We start from the raw sequence: 26,437 nt of genomic DNA on the forward strand, positions 1-26,437 counted from the left end.
AGCAGATGCAAAGAGCGGGCAGAAAGCAAAAGAAGAGACAATTCACCTGAAGGAGCTGCTACGAACTGCATACTAACCAGTGGAGCCCTGAGAAAAATATTCATATTAACCCTTCTTACCTGGCATGCCAAGGAGGCCACCTGGTACAGACAGCTGGGGTGCCTGTGCAAAGTTGGAAAGCATGGAGCGGGCAGATGTGGGTATGCCACGCTGGAGGCTGCTCTGGGGCTGTGGAGCCTGCAATGAGGAGCAGACAGCTGATTATAACTTTACCATGCGGAAGGTAAGGTGGAGGCAAGGATATGGGAGAAAAGCAGAAAAGCTGCGTGATCTCCTGTGGTAGAAAGGACAAGTTCGGATAAATGATTTACAAAACCTTGAGGGAAATCAGGGTCAGGGGAAAAGTTCCTCACCTGCCGAAGCGTATGATGTCTCATGATGGTCTCTTGTTTACTGACACTGGACACAGCTGGAGCCGTAGTGGGGGAAAGGGCTGCCTGCTGCTGTAATCGCTGTTCAATTTCCTGTTGGGAGTCATCAGGTCAATTTGGGCAGGACAGCACCCAATTTCCTAATCAGAAAACCTAGAGGTCTTCTTTAATGTTGCCAGCTAGTTGGAGGGATGTGGAAAAGGTGAAAGAATTTGGTGGGGTGGGTGTGCTGAGATCTCTGGGTACAAATAGCCAACTTACTTCAGTGATTAAGGCACTCCTCTCTCTAGCGAAGCTAGCTCTCAAAAGTTGGGTGCAGGGATCTGGGTGTTAGGGATGAGATGACTAATTAAGGCTGATGAGTTACTGGGGTGCTGACCCTTGCCTATCCATTTTCTAGAAAGTCCATGATGCTACCCAAAACAAAGGGGTCTGACGGGTAGCAGTGTGAGAAGCTGAATAGAGGAAAAGTATCTGAGCTTCCCAACACATCTCTCTCCAAGATATTCTCATTATATAAATACTGTTGATGTTCATATATTCTAGCACCATTATTCTTCATTGGGCTTTTTTTTTAACTTTTATTGAGCTTCAAGTGAACGTTTACAAATCAAGTCAGACTGTCAAATATAAGTTTATATACACCCTACTCCGTACTCCCACTTGCTCTCCCCCTAATGAGTCAGCCCGTCCAGTCTCTCCTTTCGTGACAATTTCGCCAGCTTCCAACTCTCTCTATCCTCCCATCCCCCTTCCAGACAGGAGATGCCAACACAGTCTCAAGTGTCCACCTGATATAATTAGCTCACTCTTCATCAGCATCTCTCTCCTACCCACTGTCCAGTCCCTTTCATGTCTGATGAGTTGTCTTCGGGAATGGTTCCTGTCCTGGGCCAACAGAAGGTTTGGGGACCATAACTGCCGGGATTCCTCTAGTCTCAGTCAGACCATTAAGTATGGTCTTTTTGTGAGAATTTGGGGTCTGCATCCCACTGATCTCCTGCTCCCTCAGGGGTTCTCTGTTGTGCTCCCTGTCAGGGCAGTCATCAGTTGTGGCCAGGCACCAACTAGTTCTTCTGATCTCAGGATGATGTAGGTCTCTGGTTCATGTGGCCCTTTCTGTCTCTTGGGCTCTTAGTTATCGTTTGACCTTGGTGTTCTTCATTCTCCTTTGATCCAGGTGGGTTGAGACCAATTGATGCATCTTAGATGGCCGCTTCATTGAGCTATTTTATAATCTACCTTTTTTTTTTCATTTCTGCATCAACTATGGACTGCAGATAATTACTTCTCCCAAAAAGATTTATATTACAAATATAAATTCCTCTCACCAAAATCCATTTGTTTGAGGAAAAACAGAATTTAGAACAGTGGATATTCATTAGCACTATGGGGAAAGCCAAGAGTCTCAAGCCTTTTGTCCCTTCCCCACAGCTTCATCTATTGCATGTTACTATATCCTTACCATTCAGAAACAATCAGTCAAATGGAAATGGGTAGGACAGAATAAGGAGAAGTAAAACCAACCCAGGTCTCCATGTCTGGAGGTCTGTGGGTATCACAGGGACAACTCATGTAAACTAGAAGAAATTACCCTTTGAAAAACCTGGGCACATAGAAGTCAGAATTCTTACCTGTTCCTGCTGTAGGGCTTTAACAAAAGCATTTTTCAGCCGGTTGGTGTGTTCAGCCTTTAGAGCCTTCTTCTGGTTGGAGGTCATACACTGCTCACACAGAATCTTACCATTCTTCTCCTGCTTCCAGTGGGGGGTGAAATCTGTGCGGCACTGGGCACATACGAAGGGTTCGACCCGCAGAAGTGAGGCACAGACTTTGCCTAGACGCCAACAAAAAGAATATAATCAGTGTCTTCACATTTCCTCCCCATCTCCTGTTTCTCTTCACCAAGTGGATCTTTTATCAGGGGTTTATTCTGCTGAATTAAACAAGAGGCGACAACAATAGTACTCTATAATTTATAAGAAGTATTTTTGTTTTTAAACTGTTTTATTTTTGGTTGTTGCTGAGCTATAAAGCACTTTTATCTTTTCTTATAATCATTTGATTATAACACCACCACTTTAAGAAATTCAGACAGTACCATCTCCATTTACAAATGAGGACAACTAAGTTCAGGGAATAGCTCCCAGCTGACAAAGCAGAGACTAGAACCATGCTTTAACAGTGAGAAGAAAATACCGTCAATTCAGAGTCAAGAGACTCTACCTAACTCAACCAATATTTCTGCTTCTTAGCATCTGCATACTCCACTTACCCCTTATTTACCTTACTGGATTTACCCATTACGTACATGCAACTTTTAGTTATTAGTGACTGAATTATTCACTTTGTGGTATGTTCATAGCTAATACCGAGACCTCTAGGCACTTCCCTCTACTGTCAGGTGTTCCTGTAAGTCCAGATGTTTGGAAATTCAGGCTTAATAACTTCCACTAGTCTAGACCATATGGCGTTAATACCTTATAGTCTAGTTTAGTATTGGCTTACAACTTTTATTTGGTTATTTCCCCCGTACTTAGTTATCTACATCAGTGAGTATGTTTATTTTCTCACCTGTAAGCACTCAAAGGGTAGTAACGGAATCTGTATAATGCAGCACAATGCCACACAAACACTGACATTAAAAACAGATGTCTATTCACCAAATTATGCATGTATCATGCTACACACCACTTAAAAGAACTAAATGATACACTGCAAAAAATATACAGATATGAAAATGCACCATAAAAATATAAAGCCTAAAATATACAGAAACACAAAAAGCTTTTCTGATATGCTACTCCCAAACAGCCTCTAAATAAGGGATGGGAAGTGGCTTGGTAATACTAAGGAGAGGTTGTTTTATATTGCACAGTACCCTGTGATACCCTGCCCCGTGTCAACCAGGCTTGGCAACTTCTTGTTTAGAGAGGCTGAGTGGTAGAAATAGGCTTACCTTGGCTGTCAATGACACTCTGTACCACTTCTTCTAAGCCTACCATGTAGATAAACTCGCTATTGGCTGCACTAGGCAGGAAGTGAAGCAAGGGAGCAGGAGGTTTAGGGGGTGGAATCTCCAGGAGTGTCTTTTCCAGCTGTTTGCGAAGAGCCAGTTTGGCTGCAGCCTGTGAGTTGGCAGCATCAGTCATGGCGCTGGGGCTAGGAAGTGGTGAGGACACTCTATTCACTGACCCTGGCTGGATATGGGAGGCAAGGTTCATATAGATGGCAGACGATGTTGTTCGCTGACAGGGAACAGAAGAACTTGATTGCTGAAAGAGGTTGAGAATAGGGGTCAGTGATGGTATGTGGGAGAAAGGTCAATTCTTGCTTTCTTGGCAGAGGACACATTCTGATCCTGCCCTGGACTACTCAGCTTTTCAAGAACTCAGGAAAAAAAAAAAAAAGACAGGGGCAGTCCAACTTATTCACTGAAAAAGAACTCTGGCACATATAAAAAAAAATGATGATGGCTATGAGCTAAAACTGCTCTGAAAAAGATCAGGGTGTTCTTATGTCATACGTCTTTCTGGTTCTTATTCCCTAAGATCCCTCTATCTCTGTCTTCTGAGCAGGATTTAGCTCACGGATGCCCTGCTGTATAACCTCGCTTCTCCAGCACTACTTCATACCATTCCTCAAAGCTTCCACTTTTGGGGCTGTTCTCAATCTAAGCTCCACCTAAATTACCCTTGCCCTAGAGTTTCTCTATGTCCCAAAACTTAAAACATATGGCCCTTTCAACAGGGAAACCAAATAAAGGATTTGATTTCTCTGTTATCACGTTAGGGCTCCCTCTTACCGGTTGGTAATTGATGGCAGGGTTCATGTTGGGTGTCGTGGTGCGTACAAGGCCAGGTTTAGGTGGGCCCCGCTGACCCTGTAGCTGAGCTGGGTTTGGGGCAATAACACGTTGAGACATCAACATATGTGGAAGGGTGGTGTTGGTTGCTGAACGGATGACACTGTGACCCTGACGTGGAAGAAGATGAAAAGAACGAGTCATAGGCAGTATTAAAACAAACAAACAAACAAACAAACCATTACTGTCATGTTGATTCCAACTCATAGCGACCCTACAGGACAGAGGAGAACTGCCCCATAGAGTTTCCAAGGACTGACTGGTGGATCTAACTGCCAACCTTTTGGTTAGCAGCCAAGCTCTTAACCACTATGCCACCAAGGCTCCCGCAGGCAGTAAAATGCTGAAGAGAAAACATTGCCTACAATACACAGTTGAGTTAGACTTAGCATTTCTGTCTAATGACCTATGGGATAAATCTACCATCACTGTAATCCCTGACTAAAAAACCAAAACCAAGCCCACTGCTGTTGAGTTGATTCTGACCCATAGCGATGCTAGAGGGCAGAGCAGAACTTCCCCTTAGGATTTCCAAAGAATGGCTGGTAGATATGAACTGCGACGTTTTGGTTAGCAGCCATATCACTTAACCACTGAGCCACCAGGGCTCCAAACCTTGATTAGTGGCTAGGAATTCCTTGGCTTTTTTGGTATAAGTTAGCTAACTCTATATGGAAATGAACTAATGTGGAATCTTTTCTAGAGAAGATTACAGTGGAAAAATGATGATTATTCATCCTGTTATTATAGACTAAATCATGCCATATGGGACCAACAGGGCTATTTGTAGTATTATCACGTCTATCACGGAAGCCCTGGTGGTGTAGTGGTGCGGAGCTATGGCTGCTAACCTAAAGGTCAGCTGTTCAAATCTACCAGGTACTCCCTGGAAACTCTATGGGGCAGTTCTACTCTGTCCCATAGGGTTGCTATGTCGGAAATGACTCGACAGCAAAGGGTAGGTTCTTCTTTTCCATAATCTTTAGAGTAGCCCCATTAACAGAGAGGATAGACAGGACCCTCTGGATTCTGGTCCTCTCATTATGGGTTACATACCTGTAATGTTCTCAAATTCTGAGGTTCAACCCCTTGGGCCCCAGGCCGAGAGGAAAGCTTGGATAGGCCCTGCTGCCCCACGTGGGCAGGAGATGGCTGAACAATAGATGCTGCATTCTGTACAACTGGAGTCTGGAAGAGGGAAGAGAAAATGACACTGGAAAAGGCTAGTGATCAGAGGTGAAAATCTGGTACATTTCTAGATTTTTAACAATCCTTGCTGGTGTAAAGTTCCTGTTACCCAGGAGGAAAAACAAGAAAAATGGAATCAAGATTCCCTTGATTAAGGCCTGAGATCTAAAAAGAAGAAAAAAAAAAAATCACTACACCTAGATACTGAAAACGATGGAACCAGAGAAAAATGAACCACTCACAGCTGAACCTACCCAGGTAACCCACTCTTAAACCAGTTTTTCTTTCATTTCTCTAGTTCCTTATTTCTAGAGCACATTACCTTCTGGACCACATTCTCCTTCTGTAGCTGACTCTGTCTCAGTTTCTTTAACAGCACCAATCGGGCTTCTTCCAATCGCAGTTCATCCCTCAGTTGCTTGATGAGCTGCTGCCGTTCCTCAATGCCTTTCCCCTGGGGAAACACGGAGACTGTCTGCTATGGCAGCAGGTACCCAAAATCCCTTCCTAAAAGATGACCTCTACTTCTAAGGCCTAAAACTTTCATCTTCCACTTAAAAAGCAGAGTGGTGATGGAATTATCTTTGTATCTCTGGGGTCTGGCACAGTGCCTGACATTCAGTAGGTACTCAAATACTTACAGAATGAATGGAGAGCCCAGATATAAATGCTAATTGCCCAGATTCCTGGTGAGCTGAAAGAATGATCAAAACAGAAACAGTCTTCTTTCCTTTAATGTTTCTAAATCTTTTAAAGCTGTGTTTTTTCTAAATATACATAAGACCTTAGAAATCCCTCCATATTCTGAGACTCAGGATAGAATGTAGGAGGGATCCTTCCAGCCGAGAATTTACTTTATATGACTTGAATTATTGTTTTCATTTTCCAAAGATATTGTATTGAATATGCTTTTTCAAACTATCTTCTCTTATTCTTAAAAAAAAAAACACTGCCATTGAGTTGATTCCAACTCACAGTAACCCTATACAACAGAACAGAACTGCCCAATAGGATTTCCAAAAAGCGGCTAGTGGATTCTAACTGCCAACCTTTTTGGTCAGTAGCCTACCACTTAACCACTTTGCCACCAGGGCCCCACTTGATTCTAATACCAAACAAAAAAACCAAACCCAGTGCTGTAGAGTAGATTCTAACTCATAGCAACCCTATAGGACAGAGGAGAACTGCCCCATAGAGTTTCCAAGGAGCACCTGGTGGATTCAAATTGCTGACCCTTTGGTTAGCAGCCTTAGCACACTTAACCACTACGCCATCAGGGTTTCCTTGATTCTAATAGTTCCCTCTAAATAGACATGTCGTTGAGGTGCGAATGACTATAAAGAGTTTCCATGAATGAGTAATTTAGATGTAAAACGTAAATAGTCAAAAAAAAAAAAAAAAGAACAGAGACTCTTTTAGAAGGAGCATGAAATAAAGTGTATTTGTTTGTACCTTAAACATCTCTAGGTTGGCTGCTTTGAGTCTTTCTTCCATTCGGGAGCTGGAACGGGGACTGGACGCCTCATTGTCAGACAAAACAATGATGTCTGGGGAGGGGGTTAGCCTTCCTCGGTCTGGCTCACTAGACAAAAAAGGAAAAATTAAGGCATTTCCAAGTGAGGGTTCACAGAAAATATAAGAAACATTGTTTTTGACAATGAACCAAGAAATCCAATGAAACTCAGATCTGTCCTGACTCACTCAGGTGAAGGCAGGGGCACTCATCCTAGGATAAAGAAGACACCCAGATATGAATGATGGTCAAAACCTGAGCAAAAGTATTTCCCTCATGTAAATACCTGACTGAGGATACAGGGCCAAAGACACAAACACACTGACTGGCTATAGAAATAGTAATTACAGATGAATGTTCTTATCACATAGATTTTAACCAAAATTCTAATTGTTTCCCCTGTATTTCACTCTCCATGGGCGGCCATTACATGAAGGCTCAAGAAAGAAAGAGTTAGTTCTACAGGGGAAGTAGTAGTGCCTAGTTTTCTGCTCCACGTACCGATGACAGATTGCTAAAAAGGCAGTTCATTATACAATAGTAATATGGTCCTGGCTATCTGAGGATTTATTTACAAGAAAGGAGGTTACATGACAACTTCAATGATAGTCTATCCTGTCAGGAATTAAGGTGAAAGAAGGTACTGTTGTCAGTGGCTTGAGAAAATGGACAGTGTCACGTAAAATGTCCATAGCCTTTTGGAGAAGGACTGAAGCTCCACAACTAGATATATGGAGCCTTCATCTATTTGCCAGAATTCTACTTAGCATCTTGACTCAGAAAGAAACTATGTAGGAATGACTTTCTAATCTACATCTCCCACACTGGCTCCCCCTACTTCCTATCCAATTAGGTAATGCTTGTTCTGGTCCTTCTGGGGCTATCCTTAAAAGCATTATACTTGTTTCTCTAAAATGATGAAAAATGACATTTGCTGCTTAAGCCCTGGGTAACAAGAATCCTGGAAACGCCATCTCTTAGACTCCCAAATCAATGAGCGTATCTCCTAACTCTTCTCTGATTTCTTAGCTCAAAAGTGTCTTTGCAGAGTCTACTTTCCCTGAGATTTTCTGTGTAGTTAGGAGTATACAGGTCTAGGGCAATGTATTCTTAGGTCTTAAACATTTAACTTAAACCCTTTAACACTCACAGATCCTTAGTCCTGAGAGACTCTCTACCATTTCTCAGGGCTTCTTGTCTTAGTTGCTGCTGGGACATGGATGCCTTTTGAACATGGCATTCCTGATGGTTGGGACAGGCATTCAATTTCTCAGCACAGTAAAACTGGGTTACTAAAATCAACCAAATTTAGCTGAGGTAATAGAATATGGAGACAGTGTTGGGAATGACTATCTTAGAAACTATAAGTTTGGATTGATCTACAACCACTGGTCACAGACCGGGAAAGCTGAGAATGTGGGGTTACAAAAAAAGAAGCCACTAGAGGGAGAAAAGAGCCTTTCATTTTCTAACCCCAAGTTTTTTGGATAATGGTCACATCTAAATAAAGCGTATGGATCAGGGCTTTCGACTGGTTCATTCCAGTTCAAACCCCTTGCTAAGAATTTGAATTTTCACCCTAGGAATACTGAATCAGAATCTACTTTTTAACAATATCCCCAAGTGATTCTTGTGTATAATAAATTTTGAAAACCACTGCTCTGCTAGTGGTTCTCTGAATTGTTCCCTAACTAGCATCATCTGGGAACTTGTTAGAAATGCAAATTCTCAGCAGCAGTTCAAACCAAGAACAGGTTAGAAGCCCTAATATGGATTAATTTTTTGGTGATTTATTATTTCTATTTATATTTCTCCATATTCCCCTAAGACAATTTTGAGGTCTGGAAGAGCTCCCTTCTCTCTACTTCCTCAATGTTTACATCTCCAGTCAGAAGTTTTTTCCATCCTGGTCCTGACTGGATACACACACATCACAGAAGATTACTTCTCCGGGTAAGGAATTCTTTCTTGTTCAGGTGAGTGCTACCTCCTCTTTCGGGACCTCCCAGCACCAACACATGCAGAGACATTTCTGGGTGAAGATTTTAAAGCTGAGTGGCATTTGGTCAGGAAGTTGTATCTGAGAAGAACCTTAAATGATACTTTATTCCTGGATATAATCAGACCCACATTAGACAGCACAGGCAGGCAAGGCAAGGCAAGGCAAGGCAAGGCCCAGTAATTTTTTTAACCTGTGACCTCAGGTTCTGGACTCATCTGTTAAACTTTCCAGAGACAGAAATTATTTTGCTCCTTTCCCAAACATACACAGCGAAACCTACTAGAGCCAGAACTCAACTAGACTGCCTTGTTTTTCCCAGTCTTACACAAATTTTCCACCTTTGACAGGGTGCAGTCACCACTTTTCTATCGCTCTTTATTTAATGGAAAATATTTTGGTTTTCCTTCTCTGGCAGATTTCTGCCTTACACAGGTCCTAGCTTTTGCAGGTTTTACTGCATATTCTTTACAATATTTGGGGTTCTTAAGTATGAAACCCTACCTGTTAAAGAGGCACTACTAAAAACCCAACTGTCGACTTCACTTGTGACTCAGAGATTGGCAGATTCCCAGAAACTATAAAGCTAACCTTTATTCCAGTAGTAAAGAGAGCTGTCAATTTTTCTAGCTTTCCAAAATATTAGTACTGGTTTCATACATACCTTGTTTCAGAGATATCACAACTTGCCCAAACGATGGCAAAAAAAGGTTTAGGCAATTATGATATGGCTATCATGTCAAGAACTCCTCCTCCTTTCTGCTTTCTCTCCTCCTTTTGTCCGTATCAAAGAAATCACTGTTCTTCTTGCTGAATAATCTATCAATCTTACTCATTTTTACAAAATAGAGCTTCGGGCCAAGTGGAAATAGGTGCCAGTATCTGGTAACCAAACGGAAGAAGAAGAGCGACAGGGGCCAATAGGGTCTATTTTTCTAGGTAGAGTGGGGAGTTAAGATGGTTTTCATCAAGCATCTTCTCCTGGAGGTCGTTAAAATAGTCCCCGGCTTCCAACGAATTGTTTAAAAGTTCATCCCTCCAAAAATACAATTAAATGCAATGGCTGATACAATCGTCAAACCTTAAACCAAAAATATTTCCTGAAGCCTTCTTAAAATCAAACAATAGTTTAGCTTAACTAGTAAAAAGGCCTGCCTTGAGCATTATGCTCTTTTAAGAACTATCTATGTGGGATCAAATTGACAACAGCAACTCGAAAGAGACAGGAACCTTAGTGGGCAGTGAGTTTACATTAACGATGAAAACTCAAAAGAGGAGGGTGAAAATGGTTGCACAACTTGTAAGGATGTAATCAATGTCACTAAATTGTAAATGTAGAAACTGTTGAATTGGTATATGTTTTGCTGTGAATATTCTCCTATGATCTTTATAGTTTTGGGTTTTATATTTAGGTCTTTGATCCATGTTGAATTAGTTTTTGTCTATGGTGTGAGGCATGGGTCCTGTTTCATTTTTTTGTGGATGGACATCCAGTTTTGCCAGCACCATTTGTTAAAAAGACTGTCTTTTTCCCATATGATGGACTCTGGGCCCTTGTCAAAGATCAGGTGACCACGGGTGGATGGGCTTACATCTGAGTTCTGTACCATTGGTCAGTGTGTGCTGTAGATATTCTCAGTGACGACAAAATAAATAAAATTTAGAAAGAAAACAGTAATAATAATAAATGCAGTGGCTGAGTTTTCAGGGCTGTCTGACTTTTTAACACATACATATATTTGAGATACTGGACAATTCCAATAGCACTAATGAGATCTTACCAAAATGTACAATGTTTCTATGAAAAATACATTTAAAGATCCAATTAGGGATGTGAGGAATCCACCCAACGTTCCATTCTTTTTCTTCCCTATTGAAGGATTAGTCACTTGCTCCAGAAAGGTAAGGCTGATTATGGGGCAAGTGGGTTGTTCATGATCTCATCCACCCTCTTCCATTTCTTCCAAAGGTGCAAGGATTAATCTACTTGCATAATATTCTGATACCACCTATAGTTTCTAAGGGTTGTTCTCTTCTTCCAAGGACCACTAGGAAATTTATCTGAAGTCTTCTAAAGGATTTTATAAGGTTAATTACCAAGAATACTGTTTCCCTCACTGGGTGTGGTTTTTTTAAACTCAGTTATTCTTTTTTTTTTTTAATTTATTATTGTGCTTTAGGTGCGAGTTTACAGAAAAAATGAGTTTCATTAAAAAATTTATACATAAATTGTTTTGTGACACTGGCTGTAATCCCTGCAACATTGTCAACTCTCCCCCTTTCTACCCTGGGTTCCCCATGTCTACTCATCCGGTGTTCCTGTCCCTCCCCTCCCTGCCTTCTTGTCTTTGCTTTTGGGCAAGTGTTGTCCATTTGGTCTTGTATACTTGATTGACCTAAGAAGCATGCTCCTCATGTGTGTTACTGTCTGTTTTATGGTCCTGTCTAACCTTTGGCTGAAAGGTGGACTTCGGGAGTGGCTCCTGTTTTGACTTAGCAGAAAGTCCAGGGGCCATAGCTTCCAGGGTTCCCCTAGTCTCTGACAGACCAGGAAGTCTGGTCTTTTTTTTTCAAATGTGAATTTTATTCTACATTCTTCTCCTGCTCTGTCCAGGATCTGCTATAGTGATCCCTGTTAAGAATGGTAAATGGTAGCCAGGTGCCATCTGGTTTTTGTGGGCTCAGGCTAATGGAGGCTGTGGTTCATGTGGTCCATTAGTCCTCTGGACTGTATTTTCCTTGTATCTTTGGTTTTCTTCATTCTCCTTTGCTCTAGAGAGGACGGGACCAATAGATGTATCTTAGATGGTCGCTCACAAGCTTTTAAGACCTCAGATGCTCCTCATCTTAGTAGGATGTACAGCATTTTCTTTACGAGCTATGTTGTGCCAAGTGACCTAGATATGCTTCAAGATCATGGTGCCTAGCCCTCTGCCCCTTAAGGGGTGTGGTTTTAAAAATTAGTGCTGGGACAAGACTAGTAAGTAAACAGTAAAAGTAGGGAAAGAAATACTTGTAAGGTTATAACCATTCCTTCCTCTCCCCTTCCTTCTTCATGAGTCCAGCCTCTTAAAAGATTTTGCTTTGGATCAATCCTAGGACTAAGTCAGCAAGGTCAACTGGAGGGCAACCCAGCACTGAAGAGTAATTCTCATGCCTGTCAACTGTTCGAGGCATTAATAAGCTGAATGTCCTTAAAAACTAGGGTTATCTCTACTGTGATTCACTATCCAGGCAGGCTCTACTCTCTGTCAGTTCCAGGTATCTCTCCTTAGTGTGTGGTCCACAGTTTAAGTACTTGACCTTGACAGACACCAGAAAAAATGCCTGTGAGAACGTGCGTTTGAGAAGGGCAGTGAGTAAGGAGGGAAGAGAGAGAGAACCCACAGGTGCACATGAGCATGTATACACATGTAAGCAAGTGTGTATGCATATGTGGGGGGTGCGTTGAGGGAGCGGCACAGATGTAGCAAGAATGTAGAGAATTACCAGGCGAAGATTAATTTCCTTGCTGACACAAGAAAAACCAGGCCCCATGTTTTCTGATGTATTAAAAGTTGAGACTCCATAATAAACAGATCCTGAAACTGGAACGATCTGAAAATAGTTTTCCCCCTTCTAAGATGGCCATAAGGAGCCCTGGTGGCCAGTGGTTAAGTGCTCAACTGCTTACTGAAAGGTCGGCAGTTTGAACCCACCAGCTGCTCCGCGGGAGAAAAATGTAGCGGTCTGCTTCTGTAAAGATTACAACCTTGGAAACCGTATGGGGCAGTTCTACTCTGTCCTATAGGGTCTTTATGAGTTGGAATTGACTCAACCTGCAATGGGTTTTTTTTTTTTTTTTTTTTAAGATTACAGTGAAGGTGTATATTAACTTACTTCTACTTAGGATATCAGCTCTCTAAACCTGTTGCTGTTGAGTTGATCGTGACTCATAGTGACCCTAAAGGACAGAGCAGAAGTGCCCTATATGGAGCAGCTGGTGGAACTGAACTGCCGATCTTTGGTTAGCAGCCGTAGCTCTTACCACTGTGCCAGCAGGGCCCCATCAGCTCTCTAGTGCCCCTTTATCCACAAATGACCTCTATATCTTAAGGGTAAGAACTAAGATTCTCTGTATGCTAGGCAAATATTTGAAGTACCTAGTTTCATCTGGAAATAAGAGGAATTCATGGTCAAGACAAATAACACAGATATGTCTTTTTTCAAAAAGCTCTGGGACAAAAAACACCTTTCTCTCACTGAAATTTATTCCATTTTCACAGGCTTTGTTAATGGGAAGGAAGATCCTATCCCTGGAGGCATCTGAACTGTGCCATACCTTCGTCTAGCACTCATATCCACAGGCTCATCATTGATGTTTTCTTTGCCTGGCCTTCCACCAGTCCTGCTGTCTCCATGAGGCCTGAGATTCCCATTGAGTTTCTCTTCATAGCCCTTGACACCACTGCCATCCTGTTTGGTGGGTAGCTCATGTGACACCTCAAGGTTTGCCAAATCCTTCCTTTTGAGTAGCGCCAACATCTTCAGACGTTCCATGGCCTCATGCCCCTCCATTTTGAGCCGCTTTGCCAGGACATCATCTCGCTCATCTGCTGGGTCCAAGCTCCGCTTCAACAGATTCAGGCGAAGAGCATCTTCTGTCATTCTATCCATCCTACGGAAAGAAAAACACACCAAGATCAGGATAAAATCCCGTAAGTAATCCATATGAAAAGAGGATGGGGTGGGTAAAGGTATTAAGAATCACAGATAAATATATACATGAAAATTCAAAGTTAACTGATATAACCTTCTGCCTTATACCTTCTAAGAATATTCTGTATTAAAGGAGATTTCTCTACCCAACCTTAGCAATGAAAATAAACTTCAGATACTTTGTAGTTACTGAGGCCCTCACCATAGAGAAGCCTGAAATCAAACACCACACTCACGTGGACGGTCCATAAGAAGCCTACATCCTTTGAAAAATAAACGTTCAAAGTGAGTATGCGTGCATGCACAAAGTCAGATGCTTCTATTTTAGTTTTTGCACCAAATTTTTCTCCTGGGAAACTCATTCTGTGAATGGGAAGCTACTCACGTCACACAAGCTAATCTTTAATTGGCCTATCTATGGATGGAAAAACCTGAGAAAGATGAACATACCAGGGGCATCTAACAAGAAGCCTCCACTGTCCAGATACAGCAAGAATCAAAAGGGGCCCAAGTTATTTGCCCTCAATTCTATATAGATACAGACTCAGCATCTTAAGGCACCTAGCTTTTCTTAATGAAGAAAACTCAGGTGCTTAGCCTGTAAAGAGGGGGTATTTTCTCTATTCATGCAGCAAAATATTAAAGGCAAGCTAATCATCATCTTCCCCTCTCACTTTGATTTTTCACACTAACAAACTGCAAATGCAGAGCTGTTGTCCTGGTGAGAAACAACATGATGCACTGGAAAGAAGTGTCTGAATCAGAGAAACATAGGTTCAAAATGCTACTTACTCTTACAAAGTCAAATATTTGATAATTAACCTCTCCAAGTCTCAGTCTTATCTGTAAAATCAGGGTACTTAGAAGGTGCTCAACAAACGTTAATTTCCACACACTAGGACTATGACTTCCCATAACTAAGGCACGAAAGCAAGGCCCAAGAGACTCAGGCAGTAGGACAGAGAAGACTACATATATTAATCAGTGTTTTTGTTCAGGAAACTATGTATGTGCTTGAGGTATCTTCCTTCCTAGAGTGCAGAGTAAAATAAGGGTTATTTTATTCCTTTCTGGTTATACTGAGGAAACCCTGGTGGCATACTGGTTAAGAGCTACAGCTGTTAACCAAAAGGTTGGCAATTCGAATCCACCAGGCACTCCTCGCAAACTGTATGGGGCAGTTCTCCCCTGTCCTATACGGTCACTATGAGTTGGAACTGACTCAACCGCAACAGGTTTGGTTTTCTGGTTTTGGTTACAGCGAATTTCCAACAAAAGGAAACAGACCTTTTGGAGACTTGAAAAAAATCAGAAGCTAGATCTCTGAAATTTTGGGTAATGTTTCTTAATTCTCTGAACAACTTTACTGATATATAATTTATATACCATAAAATTTACCTATTTAAAGTGAATTTTATGGTTTTAGTATATTCACAGAATTGTGCAACCATGACCATTTTCATCACCCCTCCCTCAAAAAACCTGTACCCAACAGCAGTCACTCTCTTTTTTTACTTTCAATCTCCTCCACCCCTCAAGCACTAGGCAACCACTAATCTACTTTCTGTCTCTACAGATTTACCTATTTTGGACTTTTCATATAAATGGAATCATACAATTATATGGTCTTTTGTGACTGCCTTCTTTCACTTAGCACATTTCCAAGATTCATTCATGCTGTAGCATGTATCACATACTTCATTTCTTTTTATGGCTTAATAATATTCGAATCACTGTATGGGTACATCACATTTTGTTTACCCATTCAGCAACTAATGGACACCTGTTTTTTTCCACTTTTTTGGCTATTATGAATAATGCTGCTGTGAACATTCATGTACAAGTTTTTGTGTGGACATATACCTTCAATTTTCTTGGCTATGGACCTAGAAGTGGAACTGCTAGGTTGTATGGTAACTAGTTTAACTTTGTAAGAAACTGCCAGGTTGTTTTTCAAAGCATCTGTACCAATTTATATTCACACCAGCAATGTATCAGGGTTCCAATTTCTCCATATCCTGTTTTTGTAAATAGTTTATTTTTGTTGTTAATAATATACACAGCAGAACATATACCAATTCAACAATTCCTATATGTACCTATATGTACAGTTTAGCGACACTGACTACATTCGAGTTGTGCAACCATTCTCATCCTCCTTTTCCGAGTTGTTCTTTCCTACTAATAAACTCGTTTTCCCCAAGTTTCTATCTGATCTTTTGCGATGCTGCTGTCAATTTGATCCCATATAGACATATCTTAAAAGAGCACCGTGCTCAAGGCAGACATTCTTTATTAGTTAAGCTAATCTACTGTTTGGTTCTCCGTATCCTCTTAGTTCTTTGTTAACAGCTTCAGATATAAAACATATTACAGCATAATAAACACTCTTTAGCTCCAGGTCCTTCAAAGAGTTGTTATTCAACATTTGATACTTCTGAAGTGGTTTACCTCTGAAAAACACACCCAAAATACAATGACTAGGAAGCTGAATGCTACAGAACACCAGAAGCTGAGCCCTAACTCCATGGTAATAATGTGTTGGGTAAATCAATCAACACTACATACTTAGACTATAACTGTGAATACCATGCAGAGTTGCAGAGGGTGGGAAAAGTTGCCCGCTCAACTGATAATACACTCAGATACAAAAAGTACTTCAGAGAGGTACACAGCAAGATATAAAAGTTAATACAATACAGTGTTCTAAGTTTTTACCTAAGCTCTATTCATGAGAACTGAAAGCATATGACAAAACTCAATAACCTGGAGAGGAACAGAATTTGGGATGGCATCATTATCTTGGTTTGCTGAACTGATATATAGTTGAAAGCAGCTCGATTTATTTTCCCTTAATATACCATACAAGGAAGCAAGAAGAAAACACACATTGGAGGTTGGGATAAGTCAGAACACAGATATTTCAATGTCTGAGGTAAGTAATCTTTCCCAACAGATGGCTTGAGAATGCTGACAAATTATTCCTTGCCCACTCCTGTCATTAACTAATCTATAAATCCCAAATTTATGTAATCACAGCCACGCCTGCTTCAAAATCCAGTGTAACACAGAATGATTACAAATGGGTACAAGCAATCTTGTTTGGGTGATGGAAATGCTGAAATACTGGATTGTGGTGATAGTTGCACAACTCTATAAATTTACTAAAAATCACTGCATTGTGCACTTAAATTATATACCAATAAAGCTGTAAAAAATACTCAATGTAAACTGTCACACAAAAATTCCTCTCAAAAACATTTAAAAATTAAACAAAAATTATATGAAATAAATGTATCTTGTCTTTTGTCTTTTACTGAGTAACCAACCCTATTCTTTTGGACTGCTAATAACAGCTACTATTTCTTAAGTACCTCGTAAAAGCCAGGCATACTACGTACTAGGCACTTTATCATGTATTCTTACATAAATTCCCTGAACAAACTTACTTACTAAGTAGATGGTATTATCCCTATTTTACAGGTGGGAAAAAAGTATCAGCTCAAGTAGCCTAAGGCTGCAAAGCTTGAAGACGGCGCATCTAGAGTTCCACCTCAGATCTAGCTCACTCCAAAAATCTATTATATTATACTGTATACCTCCCTGCTCAGAGCTAGACAATCTTAAGCAGCAGTGTGTATGTTTATGTATTTGCTCATCTATCCACCCACCCCATGAAAATTAAGTATACACTATATGCCAAGTTCAGGGACATGATATATAAGTACTTGGATGTTGACATGAACTGATTTTCTCTGCCTTTTCATGTCCTGCTGTTCCTCCTCATATTTCAGTGAAGATAACACAATTCACCTAGAGGTAAAAGCTAGAAGCCCGGGTGGATTCTCTTCTTTCCCACTGAATGTGAACGAGAAAATCTGTAGCCCTGGTGTGCTGTTGCTGGCAGCCATCTTGTGACCATGAGGAAAGTCAGCCTGCAAATAAAAGAGACCCTATCTATAGCAGAGCATTTAGATGAGAGCCAATTACATAGCTGTGTGACCAGATCAAACTACCCTGAAGCTAGTCTCTGGATTCCTGTTTCATAGACCAATAAATTCCCTTAATGTTTAAGCCAGTATGAGTTTTCTGTTACCTAAACTGAAAACATCCTACCTGATAAACTCTGTCAGAAATGCCTGTGTGAAATTAAGGTAGAGATATCCAAAAAGCAGTTGGATACATGGCACACAAACAAGAGCCAGAACTCTGGCCAGAGCTGGAGGTATATATTTGAATAGGTAAAGGAGGTAACTGAAACAGTGGATAGGGATAAGTATACCTAACCAGAAAGAATACATACAGTCAGAAGGAAATCTGACAGGGCTAGGATCTTAGGAAACACCTATGCTTAAGGAGTAGTTGGTCAGAGAAAACTGAGAAGTGGCCAAAGAGCTAGGGGGAAAGCTAGAAATCCATGACATGTCAACAAAATCAAAGGAACAGAGTACTTTATTGTGTCAAACAATTATAGCAGAATAATGCCTAGCTTTAAATTTGCTGTTGACTGATGAAAGAAAGAACGGCCAAATAGCCACACAGCTCTAGATCCATGCTTGTCATGTTTTAGACTCACTGTTACCCTCAAACCAAAATCCAGGTATGCAGCAAGGCTTAGCAGCTCCTGAGAGGAAGAGGATGGAAGGAAAGAGAGAGAGGAGAAAGCAAAATGAATTAATATCCATTGAGTGTCTACTATGTACTAGGTAATATACAAGGCCCTTAAATTTGTTCTACCATTTAGCCACATCAGAAGACCCAAATTGCTAGCTAAATTAGAAAACCTCCAGTTCATTAAAAAAAAAAAAAAAAAGAAAGAAATTTAAGTCTATAGTTATATATATGGAGCCCTGGTGGTGTAGTGGTTAAGAGCTCAGCTGCTAACCAAACGGTCGGCAGTTCAAATCCACCAGCCGCTCCTTGGAAACCCCATGGGGCAGTTTCTATTCTGTCCTATAGGGTCACTATGAGTTGGAATGGACTCATCGGCACCTAACAACAAGTTTTATATATATATATATATATATCAAAAAAATTAAAGCAGCAATGGCCTAAAAGCCCATCAAACGTATGTTACTTCATGAAGCTTTCTCAGTATTTGTAATGAACAAAATACAACAGTCCTTACAAAGTAAAATAGTATTTTTTAACAGATTAAAAAAAGTAATTTTTAAAAAATTGGGCCTCAAAATTCTAAATAGAAAAGTACTTTCTTTAAAAAAAAAAAAAAAACCTTTCTTACAATTTCTGGTATTTACCCTTTTAAAATCTAAACCCTTTTAATTATTAATGAGCAAAAAAAAAAATTAATTTCTTATGTTTCTGCTATTTTTTCTTACTGACTTCTTCTGATCATTCTTTCAAATGATCACAATACAAGGCTGAGAACTGTACTGTCATATACATAGAAGAGACTGCATGTTCTTTATATTATGAAATATTTCACGTATGGAGAAAAACATAGGTAATAAATGAAGATTAAATCTTATTTTGCTGTTTTATTTTTTAATTCAAAAAATTTTTTTATTTTGAGATAATATGGAGTTTTACCAAATATATTGATTTTTCCCCAATGGTAATATCTTGCAAAATTATCACAACCACGACATTGACACTGAGACCATCCACACATCTTATTCAGATTTTCCAGTTGTTCTTGTATTCATTTGTGTGTATATATTTAGTTCTACACAATTTTATTACGTGTGGATTTGTGTATCTACCACAATCCGGAAACAAAGTTCCATCACCTCAAGTATCCCTTGTGTTGTTCGTTTGTAACCACATCTATCCCCTCCTTTCTCCCATGTATCCCTAACCCCTAGCAACTACTAATCTGTTAACCATTTTTATAATTTTGACTTTAAAAAATATTTTATAATTGCAATCACATTATGAAACTTTTGGGATTGACTTTTTTTTTTACTCAGCATAATTCCTTAGAAATTTATCCAAGTTGTTGCATGTATCAACAGTTTGCCCTTTTTTACCGCTGAGTAGTATTCCATGGTATGGATGTACTATACTTTTAACTATTTATCTGCTTAAGAACATCTGAGTTGTTTCCAGTTTTTTGCATTAGGAGTAAATTTGTGTAAAAGTTTACACAGGAACATAAGTTTTCATTTCTCTGTGATAAATATCCAAAAGTACAACCATTTGGTCAAATGGTAAATGCATGTTCAGTTTTATAAGATCTGCCAATCTGTTTCAATGGCTATACCATCTTACATTCCCAAAAGCCATGTATGAGAAATCCAGTTTCTCCATATCCTCCCAGCATTTTGCGGTGTCACTACTTTTTATTTAAGCCATTATATTAGGTATATAGTGATCTCTCATTGTGGTTTTCATCCTCATTTCCCTAATGGCAAATGATGTTAAACATCTTTTTATGTGATTCTTTGCCATCTGTCTATCCTCCGCAGTAAAACATCTGTTCATGTCTTTTGCCCATTTTCTAATTGAATTGTTTGATTCTTTAACTGTTGAGTTTTGAGAGTTATTTACATATTCTAGTTACTAGTCATTTGTGAGGTATGTGGCTTCCTAATTTATTTTTAAGGACCAAAAACATTAAAGATACACTTGAAGCACCCTGTGTAACTAACTTCACTTCCAACCCATTCTTTTCTCTCCCTCCTCCTTCCCACCCTAGACACAGGTACTATGGTAGATTTGTGGTTACTGTTCCCACGGATATTTTTACATGTTTACTGCATCTATATGTATCCATAAACAATATATAATTTAGTCTGCGTATTTTCAGAAATTGTATTTTAAAAGGTAATGTCTTGTACATATCCTTCTTCATTTGCTTTTCTACGTTCAATTTTTTTATATTTAAGATTTATGAAAGTTAATGCATAAAGCTCTAGTTCATTTGTTTTAACTATTGAGTAGAATTCCCTCAACAGGAATATACAATTTAGTTATCTATTTTCCTGTTCAACATTTAGGCAACAGTTTGTTCATGTTAAAATCAACGCTGTGATTTCTACTTCTGGCGAAGTTGGTGTAACAGGGTCTGGACTTATCCTCCTGCATGAAACAACCAAAAAAAAAAAAAAAAAAAAACCCCAGACAAAATACACGAAACATAGGTTTTCAAGACACTGGACACAAGGCAACAAATGACAGTCAGTCCCACAGGGACGAAAAACGAACAGGTGAGTTCTACACCTGCTCTTGCTTTCTACCTTAAGAAAGTTTCCAAGATGTGGGACAGGAAAGGAGATATAAGGCAGAGCCTAGAGGACTCCCTGCATTGAAGAGACAGAGCTGAGGCTATGGTGAAACAAAGGCAGACAGAGTTCAAAAGACAGAGTACCACAGAAAAAGAGAACCAGAGAGTGAGAGAAGCCCAGAGATTTGCAAAGTGTTCTCTTCAAGCATTCGGCAGAGCACTGATTAGCTTGTGTGTGTGAGGAAACTATCCAAAACCAGGCAAAGAATCATTTTAAAGGAATAGAACGAACAGCGTGCAGCATTCACACTGAACTAGAAAGAGTGCCCTATTCCCACTAGCCAAAACCAAAACCAAACCCAGTGCCGTCGAGTCGATTCTGACTCATAGCGACCCTACAGGACAGAGTAGAACTGCCCCATAGAGTTTCCAAGGAGCACCTGGTGGATTCGAACTGCCGACCCTTTGGTTAGCAGCGGTAGCACTTAGCCACTACGCCACCAGGGTTTCCATTCCCACTAGCCAGATTAGAAAAAATAATATTTAGGAGCACTGGGCAGAGTACTCAGGAAGGTCATGCAAGTAGTGGGAAATAATTAGCCCTAAACTAAGCACTGCTTTGTATTTGCCTAACAAATTGTGACAGCAAGACCCAAAAGGATCAGATGGTTGACAGGTAATTTAACTGTACTGCAGAAAAAACTTCAAGAAGATTTACAGCTACACAAAAATACCCAGTGCCCAAAAATATAAAACTTGCAATGTCTGGAATCCAACCAAAAATTACCAGTTGTGCAAAGCATCAGAAAAACATGACCCATAATGAAGAGAATAATCAGTCACTAGAAACCTACCTACCCAAAACTAATCCTGTTAGCATTAGTACAAAAGGATTTTAAAATAGGTATCATAACTGTAATATATATGTTCAAAAAAATAAAGTGGAAGATATAAAGAGAGACCCAGACTGAACTTCTAGAGATGAAAACTACAGCGTCTGAGATAAAAATATACTATATATAAAGACAGGGTAGTATTGGCATAAAGACAGATATCAATGAACAGAACTTGTTAGCTACGATCAAGTTAGCCCCCAACTCATGGCAACCCCATGTACAAAGGAACAAAATGCTGCCCTGTTCTGTGCCATTCCCATGATCAGTGTGGATCAGACCATTGTGATCCACAGGGTTTTCATTTACTGATTTCAGAAATACACTACCAGGCTTTTCCTCCTAGTCTATCTGGAAGCTCCAGTGAAGCTGGTTCAACATCATGGCGACACGTAATCCACCACTAACAGCTGGTGGCGGCGGCTACACAAGCGGTACACTGGCTGGGACCTGAACCTAGGTCTCCTGTGCGGAAGGTGAGAACTCTACCACTGAACTACCAACATCTCATGAACAGAATTTACAATCCAGAAACAGACCCTAATATTTACTGTCAGTGGATTTTCAACAAGTGTATCAAGACGATTCCATGGAGGGAAGAACAGTCTTTTCAACAAATCGTGCTGGGACAACTGGATAACCACATGCAAAAGAATGTAACTGGACTACTTTATTACACAATATACAAAAATTAACTCGAAATGGACCAATGGCCTAAATGTAAGAGCTAAAACTATAAAACTCTTAGAAGAAAATACAGGCATAAATCTTTGTGACCCTGGATTAGGTAATAATTTCTTAGATATGACACAAAAAAACAGGTAACACAAGAAAAAATTAAGTAAATTAGACTTGATCAAAATTAAAAACTTCTGTGCTTCCAAGGACACTACAGAGAAAGTGAAAAGAGGATTCACAGGAGAAAATATTTGCAAATCATGTATCTGATACAGCTTTAATATTAAGAATATATAAAGAACTCCTACAACTAACTCAACAACAAAAAGACAAACAATTCAATCAAAAAATGGGCAAAACATATGAATAGACATTTCTCCGAAGAAGATATAAAAATGGCCAATAAGCACATGAAAAGATGCTCAGCATCATTAGCTATCAGGGAAGTGCAAATCAAAACCACAATGAGGAACAAACAAAACAACCACAATGATACCATTTCACACTCACTGTTGTTGTGTGCCACTGAGTCAACTTCAACTGCCCCATAGGGTTTACTAGGCTGTAATCTTTACAGGAGCAGATCACCAGGTCTATTCACCTGTGGAGCTGCTCACTGGTTCAAACTGCTGACCTTTTGGTTAGCAGTCATGCGTTTAACCTTTGTGCCACCAGGGCTCCTTTCACACTCTCTAGGATGGCTACATTCAAAAAGCCAGATAATAACAAATGTTGACAAGGGTGTGAAGAACTTGGAACCTTCATACATTGCTGGTGGGGATATAAAATAGTTACAGCTGCTCTGGAAAAAAGTTTGGCAGTTCCTCACAAAGTTAAATGTATCTGAGTTATCATAAGACCAGCAATTCCACTCCAAGAGAGCTGAAAACATGTTCACGTAAAAACATATACATGAATGTTCATCGCAGCACTATTCTTAACAGACAAAAAGTGAAAACTACCCAGGTGTTCATCAATTGATGAGTGGATGAACAAAGTGTGGTATATCCACACCTGAAATATTATTCAACCATAAAAAGGAATGAAGTACTGATACATGCTACCACATGGTTGAGCCTTGAAAACATTACGCTAATTGAAGAAGCCACCAAAAAATACATATTGTATAATTCCATTTATATGAAAAGTTCAGAACAGGCAAATCTTTGGAAACAGGAATTAGACTCATGGTTGCCTAAGGGTTGTGGGAGGGCGGCAGCAAAGTGGGGAGTAACACTAATGGGTAGGCGGTTTCTTTTTAGGGTGATGAAAATGCTTTAAACTTAGATAGTGGTGATTGTGGAACAACTCTCATTATACTAAAAACACTGAACTGTACACTTTAAATGGATGTATTTTATGGCATGTGAATTATAGCTCAAAAAACCCAAACCCATTGCTGTCAAACAGATTCCAACTTACAGCAACCCTGTAGGACAGAACTGCCCCATAGGATTCCAAGGAGCAGCTGGTAGATTCGAGCTGCCAACCTTTTGGTTAGCAGACAAGCTCTTAACCACCACACCACCAGAGCTCCACTGGATGGTTATTAATGGCAGATTAGATATTACATTAAAAGGACTAGTGAACCCTGAGAGACTGAATTGCTGGGCTGAGGGCTGTGGGGACCATGGTGTCGGGGAACATGTAGCTCAACTGGCATAACACAGTTTATAAAGAAAATTCTATATTCTACTTTGGTGAGTAGCATCTGGGGTCCTAAAAGCCTGTGAGCAGCCATCTAAGATACTCTACTGGTCTCACCCCTTCAGGAGCAAGAAGAATGAAGAAAACTAAAGATACAAAGGAAAGATTAGTCCAAAGGACTAATGGACCACAACTACCACAACATCCACCAGACTGAGTCCAGTACAACTGGATGGTGCCTGGCTACACCACCGACTGCTCTGACAGGGATCACCATAGAAGGTCCCAGACAGAGCTGGAAAAAATATAGAACAAAATTCTAACTCACAAAAACAGACCAGACTTACTGGCCTGTCAAAGACTGGAGAAACCGTGAAAGTATGGCCCCCTGTCTTAGGCTGGGTTCTCTATAGAAGCAAAACCAGTAAAGCATATAAATATATATAGAGAGATTTATATCAAGGAAACAGCTCACACAATTGTAGGGGTTGTAACGTCCCAAGTCCTTGGATCAGGATAGCGGCCTTTCCCAATTCACAGAGCCACAGAAGCTAATGAAACTCAAGATGAGCAGGTGAGACAGCAGGGCTCCCACTCACAGGCTGTGAAGGTCGAGGAATCCCCAAGGTCAGCAGGCAAGACCACAAGGTTTCTCCTGATTCACACAGCTGCAAAGGCTGGTGAACCCAAAATGGGCAGGTTGGGGAGCAGGACTCTTGCTTGCAGGCCGTGAAGATCGACCAATCCCCAAGATGCACAAGTAAATTGCTAGCTCAAGTCCCAAAATCCAGAGGTCAGACAAGAGACAGCTGCTGGATCCAGAACAAGCCAACAACCTTTGCAAAGCAAGCAGCGGAGGGTGGAGAGATGAAGGCTGAGGGAACAGTCAGCCGCCACAGGCCCCACCCCTGCCGGTACCACTTAGCAGTTCCATTATGGGGGTGATCACATATCAAATTTCAACAGGGACGTGATTACAACATTATACAACTGCCAAAAACACTGAGAATCATGGCCCAGCAAAGGTGACACACAATCTTAACCATCATACCCGTGGATGCCCTCTTAGCTCAGGAACAAAGTCACTCCTGAGGTTCACCCTTTATCCAACGATTAGACATGCCCATTAAAAAAACGAGACTACAGGGGTATACCAGCCCAGGGACAAGGACTAGAAGGCAGGAGGGGACAGGAAAGATGGTAATAGGGAACCCAAGGTCGAGAAGACAGAGTATTGACACATCGTGGGGTTGTTAACCAATGTCATAAAACAGTATGTGTACTGCTTAATGAGAAGCTAGTTTGTTCTGTAAACCTTCATCTAAAGTTCAATTAAACAAAAAAAGAAAGAAAGAAAGAAAAAGACTAGTGAACCTGAACACACAGCAAAATCAAACACAGAAGAAAAAAGAATGAATCAATTTTTAAAAAGATTAAAAGTAAGTAGGCTAGGGGACAACTTCAAGCAGTCAAATATACAGATAATTAGAGTTTCTCAATGAGAGAGAGAGAGAGAGATGAGGTAGACAGAAAAACATCTGAAGAAATAATTGTCAAAAATTTTCCAAATCTGATGAAAAGTGTGATGGTTAAGGCTGTGTGTCAACTTGGCTGGGCCATGATTCTCAGTGTTTATATGTGATCACCTCCATGACGGGATCTGCTGTGAGCAGTCAATCAGTTGAAAGGGAGTTTCCCTTGGGCGTGTGGCCTGCAGCCAAATATAAGCAGATGTTCTGGCTTTTGCCTGCTCTGGATCCTGCAGCTAACTCCTTCTCTCCAACCTGCCAATCTTGAGTTTGCCAGCCCCTGCAGCTACCTGAATCAAGAGAAGCCTTGTGGTCTTGCCTGACAATATTGGGATTCATCGACCTGTGAACAAGAGCCCTGCTCTCCGACCTGCTGACTTTGGCTTTGCCAGCCCCTGCAGCTACGTGAATCAGGAGAAGCCTCTATCTGGCTTGGGACGTTCCAGACTCTACAATCACATGAGCCATTTCCTTGATACAAATCTCTCTCTATATATATTTATATGCTTTACTGGTTTTGCTTCTCTACTGAACCCAGCCTAAGACAAAATAGTATAAACCTGCAGATCCAGGAATCCCAACAAACCCCAAGCACAAGAAACATGAAGATTACACCAAGGCACATCATAATTAAATTGCTCAAAACCAGTATAAAATCTTAAAATCAGGCAGAGAAAAAAAAACGACATGTTACATAAAGAAAAGGATAACATCAGATTTCTCACTGGAAACAGTGTAAGCTAGATGACTGTGGAGCAACGTTTTTAAAACACTGAGAGAAAAAACTGTCGACATAGGATACTACGTCTG

The 26,437-nt window shown here is 40.3% G+C and overlaps 1 protein-coding gene across 3 annotated transcripts in view; it reads right to left on the bottom strand.

The window, feature by feature from the left end:
• Positions 1-26,437, bottom strand: part of GATAD2B (GATA zinc finger domain containing 2B) — a 123,816-nt gene that overhangs the window by 5,811 nt on the left and 91,568 nt on the right. For all 3 annotated transcript variants that reach the window (XM_049880566.1, XM_049880565.1, XM_049880567.1), the window contains 9 exons: positions 13,318-13,653; positions 6,937-7,066; positions 5,807-5,938; positions 5,353-5,484; positions 4,237-4,407; positions 3,391-3,706; positions 2,066-2,268; positions 414-524; positions 120-237 (listed from right to left, as the gene is read on the bottom strand). In XM_049880566.1, the coding sequence (XP_049736523.1) occupies positions 120-237; positions 414-524; positions 2,066-2,268; positions 3,391-3,706; positions 4,237-4,407; positions 5,353-5,484; positions 5,807-5,938; positions 6,937-7,066; positions 13,318-13,652 (1,648 nt within the window). In that variant the 5' untranslated portion in view covers position 13,653. The remainder of the gene's footprint in view (positions 1-119; positions 238-413; positions 525-2,065; positions 2,269-3,390; positions 3,707-4,236; positions 4,408-5,352; positions 5,485-5,806; positions 5,939-6,936; positions 7,067-13,317; positions 13,654-26,437) is intronic.

Source organism: Elephas maximus, chromosome 3, assembly GCF_024166365.1.
Source record: "Elephas maximus indicus isolate mEleMax1 chromosome 3, mEleMax1 primary haplotype, whole genome shotgun sequence".
In the NCBI taxonomy this organism is placed as follows: Eukaryota; Metazoa; Chordata; class Mammalia; order Proboscidea; family Elephantidae; genus Elephas; species Elephas maximus.